This window comes from Schistocerca cancellata, chromosome 3 (genome assembly GCF_023864275.1).
Source record: "Schistocerca cancellata isolate TAMUIC-IGC-003103 chromosome 3, iqSchCanc2.1, whole genome shotgun sequence".
Taxonomy (NCBI): Eukaryota; Metazoa; Arthropoda; class Insecta; order Orthoptera; family Acrididae; genus Schistocerca; species Schistocerca cancellata.
In genome coordinates, this window is record NC_064628.1 from 227,972,716 (window position 1) to 227,998,344 (window position 25,629).

The following is a 25,629-nucleotide window of genomic DNA, read 5'->3' on the forward strand; positions in this document are numbered from 1 at the left end:
TAAGTAATACTACTCTTTTTATGATCTGTTAAAAAGTAATGGAGCAACTTTTCAGTTTGGCACATATGACAATGAACTGAAATAATTAAAAAACATTGTGGCTGGGTGCTACATATCTACAACAACATGGTTGTCTTAACATCTGAGCATTCCCACTATCATGTTTATGAATAATGAAATTATACACAAATTACTGCAGAAACAATGAAAAAGGAGGATGAATTAAATAATAATACTGTGCAAATTTTTGATTCCCAAAACCCAAACAATTTTAAAATATTATTTTCTACACCAAAACAGAACTGGACAGTTGATAGTTATTTAATTAAAATAGGACATACTATGCAAATTCTGGAGTCTAATGTAGCACCAAGGTTGACATCAGTGAAAATTGGCATCTCAGACGAGTATCCAAAAGATACTTCATTAATCTGTAGAATTGGTGGTGACAGTGGTTCAGCATCAGGAAATTTCAGAACAACTTCAATTTCTTTCTCTATGGGTTTGAGTTCTGGCCTGAAAAGCATAGTCAAAATATTAATTTCTGTTGTGCCACATTAACAATTTCGAAATGTTTGGAAAAACATAAAAACATATCCTAAGACAAACATAATTAAGAAAAGGAATCAATCTGCAGTTAACACAACGTGTTTCAACTGTGTGACAAAAGAAGGCTGCTTAATATGTGAAATATTTACATCTATCTCCAAGTTAAGTAACACCATTGTCAAGGCAGTTCTGTAAATTATCATAATACTAGGATTTTTATATTATTATGAAAAGGAAAGTTGCTACTCACCATATAGCAGAGATGCTAGGTCACAGATAGGCACAACAAAGAGACTGTCACAAATAAAGCTTTCGGCCAGTAAGGCCTTCGTCAACAACAAACAAAAACACAAACACACGAAAGCGCGCGTGCAAATGCAACTCTCACACACACAACTGCAGTCTCAGGCAACTGAAACCACACTGTTTGCAGCAACACCAGTGGCGACTGGGTGGGGGTAAGGAGGAGGCTGGAGCAGGGAGGGGGAGGGATAGTATGGTAGGGGTGGTGGACACTGAAGTGCTGCAGGTTGATGGAGGGCAGGGGAGAGGTGGAGGGGCAGGGTCGGGGGTGACTGATGGAGAAGGAGAGAAGTATGAAGACCAGGTGTGATGGTGGAATTACAACTGTGTATTGCTGGAATGGGAACAGGGAAGAGTCTGGGGAGTGAGGACAGTGCCTAACAAAGGTTGAGGCCAGGAGAGTTACGAGAACACAGGATGTGTAGCAGGGAAAGTTCCCACCTACACAATTCAGAAAAGCTGGTGTTGGTGGGAAGGATCCATACAGCACATACTGTGAAGCATGTCATTGAAATGTAGGATGTCACGTATGGCAGCATGTTCAGCAACAGGGTAGTCCACTTGTTTCTTGGCCACAGTTTGTCAGTGGCCATTCATGTGGACAGACAGCTTGTTGGTTGTCATGCCTACATAGAATGCAGCACAGTGGTTGCAGCTTAGCTTGTAGATCACATGACTGGTTTCACAGGTAGCCCTGCCTTTGATGGGACAGGTGATGTTTGTGACGGACTGAAGTAGGTGGCGGTGGGAGGATGTATGGGACAGATCTTGCATCTATGTCTACTATAGGGGTATGAGCCATGAGGTAAGAGATTGGGACCAGGGGTTGTGTAAGGATGGGCGAGTGCATTGTGTAGGTTCGGTGGACGGTGTAATACCACTATGGGAGGAGTGGTTAGGACATTTCTCGTTTCAGGGCACGACGAGAGGTAGTCGAAACCCTAGTGGAGAGTGTAATTCAGTTGCTCCAGTCGTGGGTGGTACTGAGTTATGAGGGGAATGCTGCTCTGTGGCCTGCACTTCACTGTCCACCACCCCTACCACACTATCCCTCTCCCTCCCTGCCCCGGCTTCCTCCTTACCCCCACCCAGTCCACTCCCATCATTCAATGGTGGTGCTGCTGCTAGCAGTGTGCTTTCAGTCACCTGAACTGCAGTCGTGTGTGTTTGTGTCTCTTTTGTTGACGAAAGCCTAACTGGCCGAAAGCTTTATTTGTGACAGTCTTCTTCTTGTGCCTATCTGCGACTCAGCTTCTCTGCTATATGTTGAGTAGCAACTTTCCTTTTGATAATAGTGTTAAGTTCCATCCTGGATTTTCCACTGCTTGATTTAGGCTTTTAATATTTGTGACATTTTCTAAATAATAGCTTCAGGGGTATTAAGTTCTTGCTCTGAGGTGAAAGATATTTTTGTCAAACTTTCTGCACCTGTCATCCAAAGATGTACTGAGATTTCAACCCATCTCTGCAATATCCTAATTCACAAACAACAGAATCCACAATAATTTTTTAACGTGGGTCATGCATCTGGAAACTACTTTGTGCCAAGCATTTCAAATGTATCCCCTCCCCCTTTGAAAATTATTTCAACCCTGTCAATGAGAGTACCCTCAAAATAATTGCATAATCTATGTGTAATTGTCATCAATGTGCCTTTCACAGAGGGTGGCTTTAAAACAACTAACAATTAGAATTAATTCTAACTGATGCAGCCTTTTCTTAACATCAATACGTAAAATAATTTCTGAAACTACTTCACTACTGAAGCTATGTGTGTTCCCTCTTGCTGATGTGAACCCCAAATCTTCATCACAGACAGTTAACTACCGAACACCTATATTGCCATAGTCCATTACAACTAAACCTTTTTTGGTCTGTTCTTTCTTCTTCTTCTTCTTCTTCTTCTTCTTCTTCTACATATATCCAACCTCAAATCTCGAAAGTTCTCTTCTTCAAACATTTTCTGCCACAACACTGACACTATATGCCCTTCAAGCAGTTTTCACGGTAGCAATCACTCAATACATTTTTTACAATCTTAAGTGACACAGCATTACTGATAAACAGCTACTGAATTGATGATAGGCACACACAAGACAGAAAACTTGCTCACTTTCTGAGTGGTGGGAAGAATCTCTGGTAGGATATCCATTTCAGGGTATGACCTGATAATCACAACCCTGGCAGAGGATATGGTTGTCATTCCAGTCCAGGGTGATGGGATGGGTGGGCAATCCTTTCTACCTGATTCTTAGGGACGTCAGATTATTGGGGATATGTGATGATATGGCATGGGAAATCTGCTTGTGGACTAGTTTTTGGGGTAGTCCTTCTCTGTGAAGACCCTCACGTGAGATACCGGGCAGTAGAGTTTGTGTCACTGTAAATTCTCCATGAACAGGCAGCCAAGTTCTATGGGAGAGATTTTTGTGTGTGGAAGGGATAATAGCTGATGAAATGTAGGTACTACTGGTGGTTAGTGGGTTTAATATGGACAGGGGTGTGGATGGAGCCATCAGACATATGGAGCTCTACATCCATGAAGGGGCACACTGGATTGAAGGGGATCAGGTCAAGTGGATAGGAGGGAAGGTGTTGAGATTGTTAAAGAATGAGGAAGTATTTACAATCTACCAGGCTTTCCCTACTATAGATGAACAATTATTTCTGTTAGACGATTAGTGACAAAGAGTTGTAATAAAAGAGTGATGTAATTTTAGGGGTACATACCCCACTTGGTACAAACAGAAGTCTTACAGAATCACTGTGTGTGTGTGTGTGTGTGTGTGTGTGTGTGTGTGTGTGTGTGTTTTAAGACCGCTTTCTCTTATGAATGGGTAGAGGTGTCAAGTTGAAATTTCAGTCACATACTAAGGTATATCGTTCTTTAGCAGTGTGAAAAATTTAAGCTTTTAAGTCCATCCAATCAAAAGCTACGGCAATCTGTATCACGTATTCCATTACCCACAAACTCGCTCATCAAAACCTATACAGGAGTTCCCACTGACCTATAAAAATAAAATTTGGCAAGAAGCAAGGCTTCACACAACAAGTAAAGGAAAAATTCAAAAATAGTTAATTTGTAAGTATACCACATACATATTTTTTTGCCATTTATTGTCTGCCTGCCTGTCATGACCCCTTGTCCTGAGGAACAGTTAGAGATATCAAATTCACACATAAAAATCCATAAATGAATTATCTAAATAAATATTGGGCCTGGTGATCTAGCGGTAAAGCACTTGGATGGGAATCAAAAGATCTTGGGATCGAAATATGTCAGATCACAGATTTTTCAGTCTGTTTTCAGCTAGCCTTCTCCTCTCAATATTGTGAAGAGTCACCAAAAATGTTAAATTTTAGTCCTCCTTGCACTGCTTCCATAACTGGGGTAGGTTAGGACATGTAAGTTGCCAAAGTGGTGTCCAACAAATATGTACAAGAGGCCACTGAGCTACATGAAATAATCATGAATATACATAATTAAGTTCATACGGAACCTCCCAGAATTAAAGTCCTATCAGCACTGCTCTCTTCTTTTTTTAATTATATGCCAGTAAGTGGATGTTCTTATCATTAGTTAAATAAAACCTGAAGCTGGGCTCCCTTGCCCCCCCCCCCCAAATAGTACAACCAGCTGAGTGATTCTGACAACACACAGAGCAGATGTGTTTTAACACCATTCAAAGGCAATGGGAGCCTAATTTATATTGTTGCCTCATGAGGTGACATCTGAGGATCCAGTAATTATTTAAACATGGGGGCTTTTTATTTGTTAAGATATAATAAACAAGTGTGTTGTCATCTAAACTCTGAAAACTGGTTTCTGGTTTCACACAGCTCTACACTAGTCTGTCCTGCACAAACTCCACCTACACATAACTGTTCCAACTCACATGAAACTCATTTGTTTACTATAGACAATACTTAGTATCTGTACAGTTGTTTGCCTAACAATTCCCTCCGTTACCAATCTGACCATTGCATAATGCTACAGGATGTGCTCTGTATCAACCTATCCCTTCTTTTAACGACGACCTAACATACACTTCTTTTCTCACCAAGTCAATTCAGTATCTGTTCATCAGTTGCACTTCAAATATTTTTAGAAAAGATTTTCAAACACTTAAACTTACATTACATATCAAAATATTTCTCTTTCTCTTTTTTTTTTTTTTTTTTTTTTTTTTTTTTTTTTTTTTGCTTTGCTTGCAATTACTTATATCATTTTTACTTTCACTTTAGTCAATTGTTTAGCTGCCCAAACAGCAGAACTCCTACTATGACAGTTTCAATTAGTCACTGTTGATAGTTGTCTATTTTTGTTATGTGCAGTACTCATTCATGACAGTAGTTTGCTATGCAATGGGCTGCAAATGTTGAATTTATTTGAACTGGAAATTACTAATCACAATTAATACAGAAATGAGGCTGCTAACATACAATGAGGAGGTAAGTATAATAAATATGCATTCCTTTTGGTCTTACCCCAGAGAGCACAGCAACAGCTGAGTAAAATACATACAAGTGATGTGTGGACAGAGAGACTAATGAATTCCTACCAGAATCAGGGCTGTGTGTCATGACCAAACAGAATATACTTTAATAAAAAACTGTGTCAGTTGCAAAATTAATACACATCCATAAATAACAGGAAATAAGGCTTCCAATTATGTAAGGTGGGAAGACTAATAGTCTATGATGTGAAAGCACAGTATACCAAATAACTGAACGACAATGTAAACAGACTGCATTTAGGAATGAAAGTATTTACATTTAACAACAAATAATTATTTCTAACCTGTGTGTTGATACTGCTTGATATTAGACAAAAAAACATGAGCTTCCACCACCACCACCACCACAATCCCCCCCAACACCTAAAGGTTATGCCTTGTTGCTGCAAGGACTGCATTTTGGATAGTTACTTTGAGGTTTCTTGCTCACTGGCTGCTTTTAAAACATCATTGGATGTTCTGCCTGTAAAGGGGGTCATTATTGGCCTTCTCCAAATCCAAATTTCAATCATTTCTAAGCTACTTCTGTCCATCTTCACCCGTGCTCAGTTTTCACAGCCATTCAGCTGTGTGCACTTGAGGTGAACAACTGATAAATTGTGTTTTTTTTAATTTTCTATAATAAATTTCATTACTGATCATTATTTTCTTTCACTGACAGCATGCGTTTTTGCTGTTGTCTTCAGTAATTAACATGCCTAAATAACCCTTTTCTTTAATAATTCTATTTATTTTGATGATGATGTCAACTGTTTTCATTTTTTTGTTTATTATTATAATTTTGGTCTTCTGCATATTAACATTTACCTTCACAATTGTTGCCAATTTAGAAAGTTTTTTCCGCATACACAAGAAATGTACATACATCCTTCATCTCCTGTTCGCAATGATTATGTTATGTAAACTTTTTGGTTTTAAATTTCTTTGGCAGAAAATGTAACTTATTTACTATACAACAATGACATTTTGTGACCGATTTACAACAGGAAGCATTATCAATTTTCAGTACCACAATACAGCAAAACTACTGCTCAGTTTGCACTGTAAGTATTTTTACTATCTTCACACAAACCTGTAAGTTCTATCATTAATTCGCTCAACTATCAACAGTTCAAACCACAACATAAGCTCTTGGCTTCCTCACATGCTGCTGCAAGAAACCACAAATGCTTTTCACTACCAACAAGCATGTAGAGGATGCCATCCATCTGACAATGCTGGTTGACCATCAGAACATTTAGTGGATAAAATAATACTTCATAACTGATGCAGAATTATATATTTTTTAAAAATGTCACTGTCTGCTTCACGCACGGACCAAGGTGAAGAAGATTTTATAACGTGTTCTTTCATAAAAAAAACTCTAAAACAGTGATCAATAATTTGTACTAACTGGTTAATTTTAAAAGGCTTACAAGTTCTTGAGCACTTTTTTTTATATAGCTTTGTTCACATTCTGTGTAACTGTCTTGTTCCATCACATGTCAAAGGATGGTACGATCAGCGGATGAACAGTTCCTGCAGGTACATGCAATCAGAGTCTAAAGATATTTGGAGAATAGGTTTAGTAAGTTCATTTGCAAATTTGAGAGATGCAAAAAGTAAAATAAATGAGAGGTGCTGCAACACTTTCCTACTGTTCCTTCACGCAAAGTGAAAAGTGATAACATTCCAAAATGGAAAATTAAACTCCACGTGAAAAAAAATGTTGATAAAAAGAGTGGGAGCAATAGGAACAAAAAATGAACTAAAGACAGAAAAACTGCTTTTACAGTGTAACGAACAGGCAACAAACTCATAATACTGTGGGAATGAAAGATTAATTCCCAAGGGTAGCTAACTGGAGAGAGTAAGATCAGGGAACGATGGAATGGGTACTAATAGAAATCAGCAAGTGCATGAGAGGGAGAAAATGACTGTATTTGATGAATATAGCTGCAAAAGACAGCACTTTTGTGATCTTTGAGACATTGTATGGTTCCTTCAATAGGTTATTAAAATTAATATTGTGCTTTTATGTAAAATACAATGCAGACCTATTTAATAACAGGCAATACATCACAATCTACTCCTATGCATCTGAGATACTTACAGTTTTTCAAGCATCTTGATTTTGCTCTGAACACTTGAAGCCCTGTTTGCATTATAGCGAAATCTGTCAATGAATTCTTGAACATGGGCTCGATGTTGCTGTTGAGCCTCAAACTCCCGCTGCTGATTTCGTAATTTTTCTGTTTTAGTCTTCTCAAAATTCTCGTAGTTCCCCCTGAAATTAACAATAAAAACAAAATAATACAACCAAACAGTTATTATATTTATCAAAAGGTGAGCTCCAGGAAGTAATTGCTGATACTGTATGAATGTAACAATGACGTGCTCCAATCAATACATTTTTTGAAAAAATATCATTCTGCATTAAACTCATTCCTCATTCATCACAAGTAGAATATTTTACAGCTTGCAGAAAGAGAGGTAAACTACACTAACAGCAAGAAACAGATGGCTTTATTTAGAAGAAAAGAAACAACTATCCATCCTTTTCACTGTGCAGTTTTGCTTGCACATTACACTTTGCAAGTGTGAGGCATGGATGCACTCCTTTAATCAACATTTCTGGAACATATGCTTTATTACTGAAATAATGATTATTAATTTGAACTTACCTGTAAGCTTCTATACGTTGGGAATGTAGGTGAAGAATATCAGTGGGCACTGTGTCAAGAAAGTGCCTATCGTGAGAGACAACCAGTAACGTGGTGGGCCAGTTCTGTAAGTAATTCTCTAACCATATGATGGCTTTTATATCCAACATATTAGTAGGCTCATCAAGTAACAGCAGATCAGGTCTGGAACATCACAAACCAAATAATTACTGAATTTTAACTAGCATTACACGGTACATGATCAATAGTTTAAACAAGAAGAGTATAGCGGTTTTCGAAATATGGTGCTACAGAAGAACGCTGAAAATTAGATGGACAGATCACGTAAATAATGAGGTGATACGGAATAGAATTGGAGAGAAGAGGAATTTGTGGTACAACTTGACTAGAAGAAGGGATCGGTCGGTAGAACATGTTCTGAGGCATCAAGGGATCAGCAATTTAGTATTGGAGGGCAGTGTAGTGGGTAAAAATCTTAGAGGGAGACCGAGAGATGAATACACTATGCAGATTCAAAAGGATGTAGGTTGCAGCAGGTACTTTGAGATGAAGCTTGCACAGGATAGGGTAGCATGGAGAGCTGCATCAAACCAGTCACTGGACTGAAGACCACAACAAGAACAACAACAACAACAACAACAACATGACTACAAAAAGCAATAGTCTGCAAATGACCTGTCCCAACAGATTAAAGCTTTGTATTGGACCAAAACCTGTTCCTTGCACTTCATGGAAAGTGACGAAAAAATTTAGCCATTGGAGTATGCCTCACATACCAACTCAAAGCTATATTAAGTACCTTTCTCTCATTTTCCAAAGCACCACCACAGCTTCCCAGCATACACTGCTTCAAAAGTATGCCAGGTAAAAGACTTAACACAGAAAGGAATAGAAAGACATAGCAGAGAATGCCTTATTCCTGTCTAGAAAGTTGTCCAACAATAAAGGATCACCTCTGCAGTGTGTGGGAAAGTAGGAAAGATATGTATTCTCAGTCTGTATACTTAAGTGTAAATTTTCCATGTGCACTTCTATACCTCAGTAGATAATTTCCCCTAACTATGGCCAGTGTGGTCAGAGTTGTTCACACATTGAAACATTTGTAGATTTTGGTTTTTGGAGCAATACTTAAGGTAATTAGGACTGAATAGAAACATTAAAGAAGAGAATGAACTTTTATTTCCTCAATAACATGTCTTTTCTGGATGCAAATTGTTTTAAAATATCCTGCACACCAATAAAACGTTTCTTCTCAAAGACATCTTATCATGCATATTCCACACCTCGTTTGCCTTCCTTCACTGTGGTTGCCAAAAATTCTGGAAAATGCCTGGCTATGAGTTGCTTCTGCTGTCCAAGGTGAGCATCCAATTGTTCTTTGAGACTAATCACAAATTCGAATTGCTATTTTTTGCCACAATGTTTTTTGTATAGAACATACGCATCGAAGCATGCAACATTGACTTATATTCTGACAATATTTTTTCAGTCTACTCTTGGCCATTTGTTAACTTTGCAACTGGGAATTACTCCTATCCATGCATACACTACTCTTTTTGTAATGCACTACAAAATTTGGTTTTTGCACAATGCCACTCCTTGAATTTACTTCTTGTAACATATCATAATGGAAAAGTGTGACCATTTTGACTAGTCTCTCATCCTTCCATTTTATCATCATCTGCTTGTTTCTGTACGCAATTACATGTTTGCTCTTCTTCAGTTTTCCACTATCCCTGAAGGTGGGGAATTCCTTTTTGTTTTTCTGCACTGTACAGACATTATCAGTGTCTGTATAGTCTGTCAACCAAATCTAGACCAGTGTTCCACTTGTCACAGTTCGCTCAGAAAGAGTTACTGTACTCACTGTGAGCGAGCACCAAAACCAATTTGAGAAGTATTGGCCTTCCCATTAGAAACATGACACAAAATTTGTGGACTGATATCTGTCCAACTAATTACAAACAAGCAGGCCACTGGCAGATATATTTATGATGCCAACTTAAATGGTTAAGTAAAGCTGTAAGATGTTCTGATGTTTTGGCAGATAGACTACTGCCTGTGAAAAAGCAATGACCCAGGCAAATCCAGCCTAGCACTTTTGCACTTGGCATGTTTAGATGTACTGCCATTTATATATCTGGATGCTGACAACTCTTTTACATATACAGCTGAAATCACATACCAATTTTACGGTACCAGTTAAATTTTGGTGGATATGTGTATTTGTGGTTGCAGTCTCTTATTCCTGTTTAACATTCAACTATTTGTCAGCCATGACTGCCTGTTATTCTCATCAACTTTTTTGCCCCCTATATAATCCCAATAAATTTCATATCTGTAATAGAACTGTAACATCCTTTTGATTAAAAAGGAAGAAATTATGGAGAAGCTAATTAGAAGTGAAAATGAGGATAACCTGTATCAAAAGGAAAAGCAGTTTGAGAAAACTGTAAAATTATGTCACAAATCACTACTTCTTGTCTTCACCCCCCCCCCCCCCCCCAAACACACACACACACACACACACACACACACACACACACACACACACACAATAAATACATAAATAAATAAATAAATACAGTACTGCCGACAAACACGTAAAAGTATAAACACTATGCTAGCTTTCAGAACTAATAGTTCCTTTCTCAGGGATGGATTGCGACAGCTAGGATAATGTATGTACTTTTAAATGTGTTTATTGGTACTGTATGAAGGTAACTTCTTTGATGGTAATAACAGCCATGATTTCCACAAAATGTCAACTAAACACACAATTTTTGCCTTTTACAGAATTGTGTTCTATACAGGCACAGTAGATATACATTCAGAATCTGAAGAGTGTACAAATGTGGTGAACCAGTTGGAAACTGAGTATGTACAATAAAAATATTCTAGTAAAGAAAATTTATTTCAATCTACTTAATGACCTTATGAATTCAGGACACTATGAACTAGAGAATGAACCCATCATTGTATCATTTTTCTCAATTTTTCTGATCAAAGATCTGACAAAATATATAGGAGATGAAATCTATGGATTTTATTCCACTGTTATTAATAATCAAAAATGCAATTAACCTGGCACATTTGCAAAATGTAAAGCTACAGGATTTGGGGCATGCAATTGTAGTCTGTCTCCTAATGGTTAAGATAGAAAAAGCTCAAAATTAATGATACAGAAAAATGTGCATTTGATCATTTCACATTTTAGCAAACTAGTCCTGATACTGTTTGGCATTAATTCTGAAAATTTATCATTAATAAACTTTAATATTGCTTCACAGAGCTTTTCCTTTGTATCGATAATTCAGCAGTGACTGAGGCAGCTGTCATTCAAATGCTGATTATCTTCTAAACAATTTATGTCAACCAAATGAAAGCCAGTTTCAGACTGACTGTCCTGTACTTTAATGTGTATATACGTGAAAACAGAATAACATAAAATGGATTTCACAATTTGGTTAGAAGTAGTGACATAAAGGCAACTGGTATTTAAGCCCAGATTCACTGTTTTTGTTTCACAGTCAATACAACCACAATCAGCACACAGCAAAGCATTGTTAACACACAGCTATGCGTTTGAAATCACACTGCATGGTAACATTGTTTTATCAAGTATTGCAGGCTTAATAAATATAATAACCGACACGTCTTTAGGAAGGTTTATAAAATAGATAATATTAATATCATAACTGATAATGCTAACTGAAATAAAGGCACAACAGCAATAGGTTCTGAAACCAGGGGAATATAGTTTATGTCTACTACGTGATGCTTTCCACAAAGAGATGTCGCAAAGGAGAAGTCTGGATGTAACCTGCCTATGACACACGAGAAACGCTTGAGATGGATATATCAGGAAAACAGGAGAAAAAGTTTAGGAATCACAATATGTTGTAATTTACAAATTTAATATTGGGAGAGAGGAGCTAAATGAATAAATATCACAAAATTGGAAGTTTTCCACAGAAATTCCACTCCAGGTTGCTGCACAATATTATATCTCCTGGTAGTGCTTCTGCCTTCTTTATGTCAACAAGAATGTCTGACATGTATACAAATTAAGAACTCTAGTACAATGACTCCCTTGGCTAAGGTTGTCCAGAGTAAAATGATACCTTCTGAAGCTATACAGGAAGCAAGGCAGAAGATTCTTTCTTTCTAAAATTCATACAAAATATCTGCTGATCAGTCACCTAACAGTCTCTCTCAGATAAGTGTTTATAAGAATACTACAGTAACTACTCAGAGATGTGCAACCTTTCCGTAGTTTTAGGAAAGAAATCACAACTACCCTTTAGATGCCGACATTCTTCTTGTAACCAGATTTCATTAAAAAGTTCCAAGAGGATTTCCATTTGCTTCAGTATTCAGCTACATCAGCATCCCAAACTGAATTTTGTCAGGGCCACTAACTGTCTTCATACAGACACTATAGATTCTCATACAAAGAATGGCAATTATACATCCTGTTATAACATACTGTTGAGTATGATTTTGTTTTCTTCAGGTCCACTAGACAGTGTTGGCATATAATATCTTGTCCCCCATTAGACATTACAAATATATATTGCCATAACCTGTCCAATGAGGTGGTGTAGTAAGAACAGCCTGCTAAATGGCTGCTACTACAGTTTTACTTTTTCCTTCCAGAAATTGTTATACACAGATCAATACTTGTAACAGTATCAATACAGAGAAGTATTTACTACCACTCTTCTTCATAACATTATTCTTTAAAAAATTGTTAGAAGTAATTTTTCTTTGACCTAAATAAAGTAATGAAAAACAAGACAGAATCTTCTTCCTCACATACCCTTTGAGAAAGGGCAAGTAATGATGTGCAAATATCAAAGGTGTCCAGCACTTGGCAGAGGTCATTCCTAAATGTAAGTCTATATGCACTAACATAAATTAAATATTGGCTCAAACTAACATTTTTTTTTTGTTCCAGACTGCTTACATGATTCACAAGACTATATTTAAGAAAGTGTATGAAGATCAAATTAAGAAAGCATCTTACCTTGAGAACAACGCTCTCGCCAAAGCGAGTCTCATCCGCCAACCACCTGAGAATTCTTTTGTGCAACGCTGCTGCATTTCAGTGGAGAACCCAAGACCATTCAGAATAATACTGGCACGTGCTGGAGCTTTATCAGCTTCTATATTTTGCAGCTGAGTGTAGACATCAGTCAACTCTTGAGTCAATTCAGGTTCTGTGCACCTGAAAAATAAATATGACCAGCAATATGTTTTATAAATATAAATATTTGTTCAATATCAACTGCTGTTCTTAAACTTTTGTATTAATTACAACTGCAGCTAATAACTAAGCTAATATTTAAATAATACTTCTTATAACATACTGTCAGATATGCAACACAGCAATCAAGCTGTAACTTCTGAAAGTAGCAAAGGCAATGTGACTATAGCACGTTTATGTGCAAGAACACGAAACTACTACTAATAGTAGTACTAGTACTACTATGCAGTCCAGAATATTGCTGAAAGTAAGATGCTTTAACACATCAAATGCTTAAAACAAATACAATGAGTTTCTTCAGAGAAATTTTCCATATATTTTTGAACACTCACTCAGTTGTATGGATTTACATCATGTTTATCTCCAAAGTACTCCAGTAATTGTTGTACTTGACTTAAAAGCATATTTTTGTAACTGAGATTTTGTATCAGTTAATTACTTGTGAAATTTATATGGAGGGTTTCAATTTTGAGTGAACCAACAACAAATTGCATGTTTCAAGACATTCAGCTCCAAAGTTAACCACACAAAAATGTTGACATATTGAAGGTAGTTAATGACATTCAACAGACTCCTAAGATATATTCATTGGTGTTTACTGATTTTTTTTTAAACGATACACATATCAAGCATTTAAAAATCATGGTCGTAAAAAGGAAGTAAAATGAAAATTTAACTATTTACTGTCTTATCACAGATGTTACCTTTGCAACAGTCTAGTTTCATTCATATGCACAAAATGTGTGCTATTAAGAGACAATGCCTTGCAAAATTTAAACAGACTTTTGAAGAATCTCATTCACCTTCTGACAACACTACTACAGTGTAATATCCAACCATCTGTGTGACATCTGGTATGTTCTTGTAAAAATCATGGTAAATAGGGTGAATAAGGCACAGTACTGACAAGATGTTTCTTCTTTGGACATTAAGTGTCCATCCTTTGGGATACTTCAGGTTCTGTGCATTGTGAAGTGTGTTGTCATTGTAATTCTACTTAAAATGTATTACATTGGGCTCCTCTTTGTTTATTCTGATATATGATATGCTCATCCAAGCTACAGTTAGTCCATAAACTTTTTTCTTGTTTATTAAAACTGATGTTAAACTGTCAGAGCTGAAAAAAACTGTCACTTTTCATTTCCACCACATGGCTCTGCATGTATTGATTGGGGGCTTTCTTGTGCTTCACCTTTGCAGTTTTAAAGCATTCTTCCAAGGATAAAATTTTTGTTTGTGTAAAACTACAGCATGTAAGTTATCTATTAGCATTTTCATGAGGCTGGCATAGCATACATAAAAGTTTTAAAAACAATGATTTTTTCCATATATTTCATATGGCAAAGTGAACCGATTATGTTACTGAAGCTCACACTGTTCATTGGCTATAATGATCAATTGAAAACATGTCTTTCAATGCGTACTCTACAACATGGTTAATACTTCACCCCCTAGAGGGCAGCACAGCAAATTATCATGTAGTTAGTCCACTTTTGCATATGACAATAGACTCACATAACTGTACACCACAAGCAACCTAGTACAGAATGTATCTTTACTACTTGACTGACCCAGGAGTTCCACATATTTGCCACTGGAACTACACTCAACATCATCACTGTCATTTGACTTGTTAACTTTCATCTATAAGATGGCTTGCTATCTTTTGTTCTCTCCTCCTTGGAAATGATCCGTTTAGGACATACAAGAATACCAAATAAATTTCTCCATATTATGTAGTTAATTATACGCAATTTTTTCAAGAGTGCATAAATGATGAAATGGAATTATTTTAGAATGTGCAAATAAATATTAGTTTTCTGACTAACTCGTTTGTATTTCAAGAAGCATTATAACATATGAGAGAAAAGGCAATTTTGCAACTGTTCATTCCAAAGCTTCTCCGTACTGAAGGTAGAGCTGCTACCATATGTTTCTCAATAACATTTCACTTCGTGAGCTTATAATCCCACTAAATTTCTTCACAACAGTTTTTTGCGAAACAAAACTGACGGAAAAAGAGAAGGGTCTCACTATGACAATTACTGAATACGAAAGGAGGAAGTATAGAACCAGTACCCAAAACAGCGAAGTCAGAATGGAAACAAGACTAGGAATGTTGAAATCTAAGAAGGAAAGACAATAGCCCCAGCTCCAGGATATCTTCCTGGGCAAGAGTGCATCAACAGTGGACCATGTGATAGTGATTTTCATCGATCTATGTAACTGACATCACCAGCTTTGCCCCCGCAGGCTCTGAAAACTGGTCTCAACACCCTACTATTTAAGACCAATGTTGATTATGTGTTCATCGAGAGATATGTTTGGGGGAGAAGGGGTACAAGTACAAGTAGGACTCATGCTTGGAAGATTCTGTACAAATGTAATTATGTATGACTTAGAAGCTTAAATTATTTACACGGTCAAGAGGCAAGAGACATTAGTATTTGAGAAATTTTAACTTTATGCATCTACCCATTCCTGACAAAGAAAGGTATTAACAGACAGATGGATGGATGGATGGATGGACAGTCAAAGTGATCCTATGAGGGCTCTGTTGTGACTGATAGAGGCATGGAATACTAAAAATAAAACACATTTAAGGGGAGCCGGAGGTGGTCAAATCCAAAAAATTACGATTTTTTTTTGCTACTGAAAATTAATTGGAACATTCCTCTTTAATGTAAACTTTGAATTATTGTTCTACTCGCCCTAGAAGTGGACTAATTACCATTTCCCCCCATGCCTGCAGAGGAAATGGGTGGCCACTGAATGCATCTAACACCCTCTCGTGACTTCCTGGCGAACTGCTTGGGATTTTCCCGGCCTGTTACGCATAGAGCGCCTTATGTTACGCATACAGCGAGTGTGCAAGGGTTGGCTACATTGTTTTCTGCGACAAATGAAGCGCTAAGAGCGTGGAACATCGTCTCTTTGCTGTTTACCGTTTCGAATTAGTTCAGTGTTGCGCCTGTTGTTGGTAGCATTATACTTCTTGTGTAAAGCGTTGTTCTGGTTACAATGCCACATTTTAGTAACTGTGTATATAAGAAGAGGAAGAACGTAGGGAAAAGAAAATTAACACTAATACCAAGTTGCGATACTACAACTACTGAAACAGTGCGTTATTCTGCTAAGCAACACATGGCTGGCCATAGCCCTGTGACATCTTCTAGCAAGAAGCTGACTGGTGGAAGTGACAGATTTTGTGAATATGTTAGTGACAGTGATGATATTAACGAAGTACTGAATATTGGATTATCATCTTCTGTGCTGAAAGAAAGTGTTCTGTGCAAAATGTGTTCAAGTGTAGGAGTGGGACTAGAGATAACAAAGCACTTTGGTTTAGCTTGTGAGATGAAGATAATCTGTGCATGTTGCAAGCATCAAGTGACTTTCTACAATTCACATGCCAGTCTCTTTGGTGAAAATGGACGATCTAGAGTGTTTGATGTGAATGTTCGACTTGTGTATGGTCTTCGATCCATTGGAAAAGGGTCTGCTGCTGGTAAACTGTTTTGTGGTATTATGAACTTGCCATCACCTCCAAGCAAATTTGGGTACTACTGTGAACTGGTAGGATCCTCTGTTGAAGATGTGGCTTTGAAAACCATGAAGGAAGCAGTGGAGGAATCTGTAGAAATGAACGGTGGTTCTAGAGATTTGGTAGTGGCATTAGATGGTTCCTGGCAAAAGAGGGGTCATAAATCCCTGAATGGGGTTGTAACTGCTACTTGTGGTGATAGTGCAAAAGTGATACATGTTGCAATATTATCAAAACATTGTAGGTGCAAAAATAAAATCAAAGGAGAGCACAGTGGAACCTGTGAGGCAAATTTTAGTGGATCAAGTGGAGCAATGGAAGTGGACGGAGTGAAACAAATTTTTGAATGTTCAGTTCCCAGATACAACGTTAGGTACAAATACTACCTTGGGGATGGTGACTCCAAAGGTTTCAAGACTATAGAGGAACTGAAACCATATGGAAATGAATTTGTAGTTGAAAAGTTGGAATGCATTGGGCATGTGCAAAAGCGTATGGGCGCTCGGCTTCGAAGGCTCACACAAACTTTGGGTTCAAGTAAGCTCAGTGATGGAAAGACAATAGGAGGGAGAGGTACGCTTACTGAAGAGGTCATTGAACGTCTACAGAGATACTATGGGTATGCTATAAGGCAAAATACTAGTAATGTTAGTGACATGCGAAAAGCAGTGTGGGCATTGTTCCTCCATACTGCCTCTTCCAATGAATACCCTCAACACAGCCTGTGTCCAAAAGATTCCTGGTGCAAATATAATGCAAAAAAGGACTATGATCACAAACATGGTTTGCCAGCAGCTCTGATAAATGCAATAAAACCAATTTTTCATGGCTTAGCACAGCCAGAATTGTTACACAAATGTCTACACGGAAAGACGCAGAATCCTAATGAGAGCGTAAACAATTTGATTTGGAAAGTGATTCCTAAAAGGGTGTTTGTAAGCATAAAAACACTGCACTTTGGCATTTATGATGCAATAGCAACCTACAACCAAGGGAACAGTGTGAAGTGTGAAGTTCTGAAGGCATTAGGATTTACAGCTGGGGTGAACACTGTACGAGCACTAAGAAATATTGACAGAGAAAGGATAAGACGAGCAGAAAGAAGAGAAAGGCATATAAAGTATGATGGAACAACAGGCCAGAAAAGAAGACAGAAGAGGAAGCTTTTGGAGGATGAAGAAAAAGACCCTGATAATCCATCCTATAGTGCAGGTATGTATTGAGAAACTTTGATAGCCATTTCCCGTAAATTAGAATTTTTCGAATACAAGGAACATTTTCTCAAAATCCACTCAAGCTAGAGAGATGAAATTTTTATACAGCATCCCTAGTGGTCAAACTTACATTGTAACACAGCCATTTGGCAATATGTTTAGTTGTTTCATTTCAGTTTAATTATAAAGCAATTATTTGTAAAAAAAATTTGGGTCATTAATAAAAAAAAAAATAATTGGAAGGAAACTAGAAAAGATATTCCAAAATCCCTCTCTCATAACTGCAATACTAAACCACTCTATATGTAAAAAAAAAATTCAAATTTTTCTATTTGGTAGTTTATTCATAAATGTTCCTCCAACTTAGTGATTTTAACATGGGCAGCATAGGCACCTCCGGCTCCCCTTAAGAGTTTTATCACAGTACACTTTACCAGCTTACTTTTCATTTGCACATATTCAAACATGATCTTGCAACATTATCAATGTAATTTTCCTCTTTGTGATGGAACTTTTGTGTAAAAAAACTACAGAAAAATAAATTAATTTTGGAATTCATTGTAGTGCTTACATATTCACTTAATTATTGAACAAGCATACAAGCTTGTAATAACCTTAAAGAGTCTTCAAATCTGTTGGTTTTCTATATTATTTCTACTGAAACATTTGCCTTTATAGTTTTCATTTACCAATGATTGTCTGGCAGAAAAGCTTAAATTTTAGCTTTTAAGAAATCCATGGATGTATAAACACAAGTGACTCACGTTAGTTTAAACTATGTGGACCCAAGGGAGAAAATATAGCCTACAACAGTGCTCACTTAGCAAATTTTAGGAGCTTCAGATGATGATTTCTACATGGAATACTCTCATGAGTGGTCTACGAATGATGCAAGACCCCCATGGCTGGAGTTATAAGTAATGACATATATCCTTTTAATGGGGGATACAACTAACAATTCTAAATTATCTTCAGGGTCATACAAATGACGACTTTGTACTCTCTCCACAACAGGGCCTAAAGAGATACATGCAACATTCTCCAAGGGGTGTAACCTGTCATATAGTGACTCCCCTCAGAAGTAAATGTAAGTAAATGCTTGAACTTACCTTAAGATGGGTCACAAAAAAACTAGTCAAAGCTCTCAAAACAAGTACATAGGTACACACATGAGATCATCTCAACAGGTGTAGTATACATGACAACGAAGCTCTCAAAAGGGGCGGGAAAGGGGGGGGGGGGCAGACATAGGTTAACAGGGAAATGACTAATAGCGAAACAAAAGTGGGATCTTCAGTGTGCTTGAACAGCACAGAAATATTGTTATAATTCCTGCACGTGTGACAACATTGAATACATCTATAATCAGGTTGTATCTCTACTTATTTGAAACATAAATAATGACATACTTTCCTTAATAGGGTGTGGATCATAACATGCACTTCATCCATATGGTTGAAGTATGAATAAAGATGTTTGCATCTCTTACGACAGGGTGGCTGTAAGTAAGGACTATTCTAAAAATGAATGACAGTAATGAAGGTCAGTAAAAAAATCCCATTCCCATCATCCCATGTTAAAATTAATCCATCATCTCTTTGTACCACGTGCAACGGCCTTGCCGCAGTGGATACACTGGTTCCCGTGAGATCACCGAAGTTAAGCGCTGTCGGGTATGGCCGGCACTTGGATGGGTGACCATCCAGCCGCCACGCGCTGTTGCCATTTTACGGGGTGCACTCAGCCTTGTGATGTCAATTGAGGAGCTACTCAACCGAATAGTTGCGGTTCTGGTCAAAGACAACAATCATAACGACCAGGAGAGCGGTGTGCCGACCACACGCCCCTATCTGCATCCTCAACTGAGGATGACACGGCGGTCGGATAGTCCCGATGGGACTGAAGTCTGAGTGCTGCTGCTGTCTCTCTACCTCATACCATTTACAAACCAATTTCTTCACCTTATACCCCCATCTCACAATATGATAGTAAAAGAAAATTTGGTGATAACGTATGTAGGATAGTATTGGAGGGTGGAGATGAGGGTAAGGAAGACCATTGTATTGAAAATTACATGTGGAGAAATACAAGGTGCTCCCTAAAAGTTCCTAGGATACATCAATAAATAAAATTACACTTTACCTGGATCTTATTCGCCACAATCACCTTCAATGTAGTCCCCTTGGTAGTTTATACACTGCTCCCAGTGATTTTTCCATGTACTGATAGCTCCATGGAATCAATTTTTTGTGAGAGAATTTACTATAACTCGCAATTACACTTGAATCCCCTGGACTGAGTGAAATCTTCAGCCTTTCAACTTTAGTCTCATTATGGGGAATTAAACCTTTCAACTTTAGTCTCATCCTGGGGAATTAAAAAAAGACACACCTGATGTCAGGTCAGGTGAATACAGTGGATGAGGATGAGTGGTCATTTTGTTTTTCCACCACAAACTCCAGGATGATCAGAGCAGTGTGTGACATGGCATTGTCATGGTGGAGAAACCAGGCACCCATGTGCCATTTTTATGGACTTCTCTTCTTACATTCTTCCTCAACCACCTCAGACATCACTGTAGAACATTGCACTGACTGACTATGAGGGAAGTACTTCTTATGGACAATTCCTTCAATGTCACAGAAACAGGTGAGCACAAGTTCACTTTACTCTTCAGTTGCCATACTTTCCTGCAATGGGACAACAGACTCTCCCATTCTGACGACTGCTCTGTTTTGATATCATACTCAAAAACCCAGCTTTCATCTCTAATAAAAACCTTCGAAAGAAAGTCTGGTTAAATTTCAAACCTTTCTTGAAGTTCTCTGCAGACTTCCATGTAACGTTATTTCTGGTGGTTGCTGAGAATTCATGGCATGAACTGCACCAATCCGTCACATATGTGGTTTGTTAGATAAAATCCTCTGACACATACCAAAAGATAGCCCTATGATATTGCATGCATCCTGGATAGTCTGGCTAGAATTTTACAGCACCATATTCCAAGCAGTAGTAACATTTTCAGGTGTAACACTGGCTGACAGCCATCCTGAATGTCACTCATTGTCAACATATTTTCTGTCACCTTGAGAATATTTAAACCTGTTGTAAGTTTGCTGAGGACCTAAGGCATCTTCCCCAAATGCTTACTTCAACACGCTGCGTGTTTCTACAGCAGTTTTTCACAGTACGAAATAAAAGTTTAAGGACATGACAATGTAAAATGCACACAAAACTATATGCGGCCACCTAGCAGAAAGTCACTTGAGGCATTGGGTCACGAAAGGAAGCATACAGTACCACCTGGTGGCATTCCATCATACTAGATGGTTCATCCCTATGAAATACCAAAACCACCTTCCCTACCCTCTGGCTCCTACCCTTGTAACCGCCCCCGGTGTAAAACCTGTCCCATGCATCCTCCCACCACCACCTACCCCAATCCTGTAACCTGGAAGGTGTACACGATCAAAGACAGAGCCACGTGTGAAAGCACCCACAAGATTTCCCAACTGACCTGCCTACACTGTGAAGCCTTCTATGTGGGAATGACCAGCAACAAACTGTCCATTCACATGAACGGACACAGGCAGACTGTGTTGGTTGGTAATGAGGATCACCCTGTGGCTAAACATGCCTTGGTGCACGGCCAGCACATCTTGGCACATTGTTACACCGTCCGGGTTATCTGGATACTTCCCACGGACACCAACCTATCAGAACTTCGGAGATGGGAACTTGCCCTTCAATATATCCACTTATCCCATTACCCACCAGGCCTCAACCTCCGCTAATTTCAAGTTGCTGTCCCTCGTACATGACTTGTCATTCAACAACATCTTTGCCTCTGTACTTCCGTCTGGACTGACATCTCTGCTCAACCTCTTTGTCTTTACATATGTCTGCCTGTGTGTGTGTGTGTGTGTGTGTGTGTGTGTGTGTGTGTGTGTCTCCTTTTTTCCCCCTAAGGTAAGTCTTTCCGCTCCCGGGATTGGAATGACTCCTTACCATCTCCCTTAAAACCCACATCCTTTTGTCTTTCCCTTTCCTTCCCTCTTTCCTGATGAAGCAACTGTGGGTTGCGAAAGCTTGAAATTTGTGTTTGCGTGTGTTTTTTGTCTCTATCAACATACCAACACTTTCGTTTGTTAAGTTACAGAATCTTTGTTTTTCGATATATTTTTCCCATGTGGAATGTTTCCCTCTATTACATTCATACTAGATAGACAGGTAGACTCATGAGCTTCAAATATGCTGGGGGTAGCACCTCATACAACAATGAACTCCAGTCTGCTGTCATCATTCTACAAAAATCACAAAGAATGTGATTCCCCTGAGGAAGCATGGTACATAGTTACAACTACATGCCAGTGACGTCGAAAAGAGTACCCCCATAATCATTCGAGGATATATCTGTCGACCCATGTACCTCAATTTGCTTACCGCAGGTGTGAAGCCACTTATCATCCATCTCAAAACATCTTTTTTGTTTCTTCTTGGTTCTCCATAAATATTTAAATTTATCATTATTTATAATACACATTCTAAACTTAAAGACACAATTGAACCTTGTTCTTTCCTTCTGTCGATAATTTTTCCAATTAGTATTAATGTTAAGTCATCACTACACAATGCTATAATAAAAACAGTTAAATCAACATCCAGTACTACCAGACTTTCTAAGCATTTCAGCCAGAGCTGTATACTAAATTACACAATCTCTCCCAAATATATTGTTTACTGGCAATACCTGCTGAAGAAGGTGTATTAACAGACAACTCAATATTTATTTGAATCTTTCATTCAAGTAAATCATTATCACATTCCTCCAAAGTTGTGAAAGTGGAACATGTTATGCCACTTCTCTTTAACCTGTATCTTGCTTTGAAATCTTAAGTCTGACACTAGGGTTTCAAACCTGTATCTGGTATACAAATTTTCAGATTTAGCTTCATAAATGCATTCATAATGCAATATTTGCATATAAGCTTTCACCCTCCCCACGGGGTCGACCTTCCAAAAATGCTGAAATACTTTTTTTTTTTTTTTTTTTGTTTTTTTTTTTTAATTTCTAACCAAGATACCAAATGGGAATTTTCACAGTTTTAGCTTTAAAAATGTTTCATAATGTATTACTTCCATAAAACTTTTTACCCCGTATTTCACCCCCTTGGGTGCTGAATTTCCAAAAACTTTGAAACATTTTTTTTTTATATCTGGGGGTAATGCAGGAGTAGGTGTAATAATGAATTAAAAAAAAAAAAATAGGAGTGCGGGTAAGCTACTACAAACAGCATAGTGAATGCATTATTGTGGCCAAGATAGACACGAAGCCTATGCCTACTACAGTAGTACAAGTTTATATGTCAACTAGCTCTGCAGATGATGATGAAATTCATGAAATGTATGATGAGATAAAAGAAATTATTCAGGTAGTGAAGGGAGACGAAAATTTAATTGTCATGGCTGACGAATTCAAGAGTAGGAAAAGGGAGGGAAGGAAACATAGTAGGTGAATATGGATTGGGGGTAAGAAATGAAAGAGGAAGCTGTCTGGTAGAATTTTGCACAGAGCATAACTTAATCATCGCTAACACTTGGTTCAAGAATCATAAAAGCAGTTTGTATACATGGAAGAATCCTGGAGATACTGGAAGGTATCAGATAGATTATATAATGGTAAGACAGAGATTTAGGAACCAGGTTTTAAACTGTAAGACATTTCCAGCAGCATATGTGGACTCTGACCACAATCTATTGGTTATGAACTGTAGATTAAAACTGAAGAAACTGCAAAAAGGTGGGAATTTCAGGAGATGGGACCTGGATAAACTGACTAAACCAGAGGTTGTACAGAGTTTCAGGGAGAGCATAAGGGAACAATTGACAGGAGTGGGGGAAAGAAATACAGTAGAAGAAGAATGGGTAGCTCTGAGGGATGAAGTAGTGAAGGCAGCAGAGGATCAAGTAGGAAAAGGCAGCAGAGGATCAAGTAGGAAAAGGCAGCAGAGGATCAAGTAGGAAAAAAGACGAGGGCTAGTAGAAATCCTTGGGTAACAGAAGAAATATTGAATTTAATTGATGAAAGGAGAAAATATAAAAATGCAGTAAATGAAGCAAGCAAAAAGGAATACAAACGTCTCAAAAATGAGATCGACAGGAAGTGCAAAATGGCTAAGCAGGGATGGCTAGAGACAAATGTAACGATGTAGAGGCTTATCTCACTAGGGGCAAGACAGATACTGCCTACAGGAAAATTAAAGAGACCTTTGGAGAAAAGAGAACCACTTGTATATCAAGAGCTCAAATGGAAACCCACTTCTAAGCAAAAAAGAGAAAGCAGGAAGGTGGAAGGAGTATACAGAGGGTCTATACAAGGGCCATGTACTTGAGGACAGTATTATGGAAATGGAAGAGAATGTAGATGAAGATGAAATGGGAGATACAATACTGTGTGAAGAGTTTGTCAGAGCACTGAAAGACCTGAGTCGAAACAAGGCCCCGGGAGTAGACAACATTCCATTAGAACTACTGACGGCCTTGGGAGAGCCAGTCCCGACAAAACTCTACCATCTGTTGAGGAAGATGTATGAGACAGGTGAAATACCCTCAGACCTCAAGAAGAATGTAATAATTCCAATCCCAAAGAAAGCAGGTGTTGACACATGTGAAAATTACTGAACTATCCATTTAATAAGTCACAGCTGCAAAATACTAACGCAAATTCTTTACAGACAAATGGAAAAACTGGTAGAAGCCGACCTCGGCCAAGATCAGGTGGATTCCGTAGAAGTGTTGGAACACGTGAGGCAATACTGATCTTACGACTTATCTTAGAAGAAAGATTATGAAAAGGCAAACCTACGTTTCTAGCATTTGTAGACTCAGAGAAAGCTTTTGACTATGTTGGCTGGAAGACTCTCTTTCAAATTCTAACGGTCGCAGGGGTAAAACGCAGGGAGCGAAAGGCTATTTACAATTTGTACAGAAACCAGATGGCAGTTATAAGAGTCGAGGGGCATGAAAGGGAAGCAGTGGTTGGGAAGGGAGTGAGACAGGGTTGTAGCCTCTCCCCGATGTTATTCAATCTGTATATTGAGCAAGCAGTAAAGGAAACAAAAGAAAAATTTGGAGTAGGTATTAAAATCCATGGAGAAGAAATAAAAACTTTGAGGTTCGCTGATGACCTTGTAATTCTGTCAGTGACAGCAAAGAACTTGGAAGAACAATTGAACGGAATGGACAGTGTCTTTAAAGGAGGATGTAAGATGAACATCAACTAAAGCAAAACAAGGATAATGGAATGTAGTCGAATTAAGTCAGGTGATGGTGAGAGAATGATATTAGGAAATGAGACACAAAGTAGTAAAGGAGTTTTGCTATTTGGGGAGCAAAATAACTGATGATGGTCGAAGTAGAGAGGATATAAAATGTAGACTGGCAATGGCAAGGGAAGTGTTTCTGAAGAAGTGAAATTTGTTAACATCAAGTATAGATTTAAGTGTCAGGAAGGCGTTTCTGAAAATATTTGTATGGAGTGTAGGCATGTATGGAAGTGAAACATGGACAA

General features: G+C 38.0%; 1 protein-coding gene across 1 annotated transcript in view; it reads right to left on the reverse strand.

The window, feature by feature from the left end:
- Positions 1-25,629, reverse strand: part of LOC126174857 (ATP-binding cassette sub-family F member 3) — an 87,370-nt gene that overhangs the window by 20,580 nt on the left and 41,161 nt on the right. Inside the window, exons 7-10 of the mRNA XM_049921254.1 lie at positions 13,062-13,262; positions 8,033-8,215; positions 7,462-7,635; positions 342-516 (exon numbers count right to left, since the gene is read on the reverse strand). Coding sequence (XP_049777211.1) covers positions 342-516; positions 7,462-7,635; positions 8,033-8,215; positions 13,062-13,262 — 733 coding nt within the window. The remainder of the gene's footprint in view (positions 1-341; positions 517-7,461; positions 7,636-8,032; positions 8,216-13,061; positions 13,263-25,629) is intronic.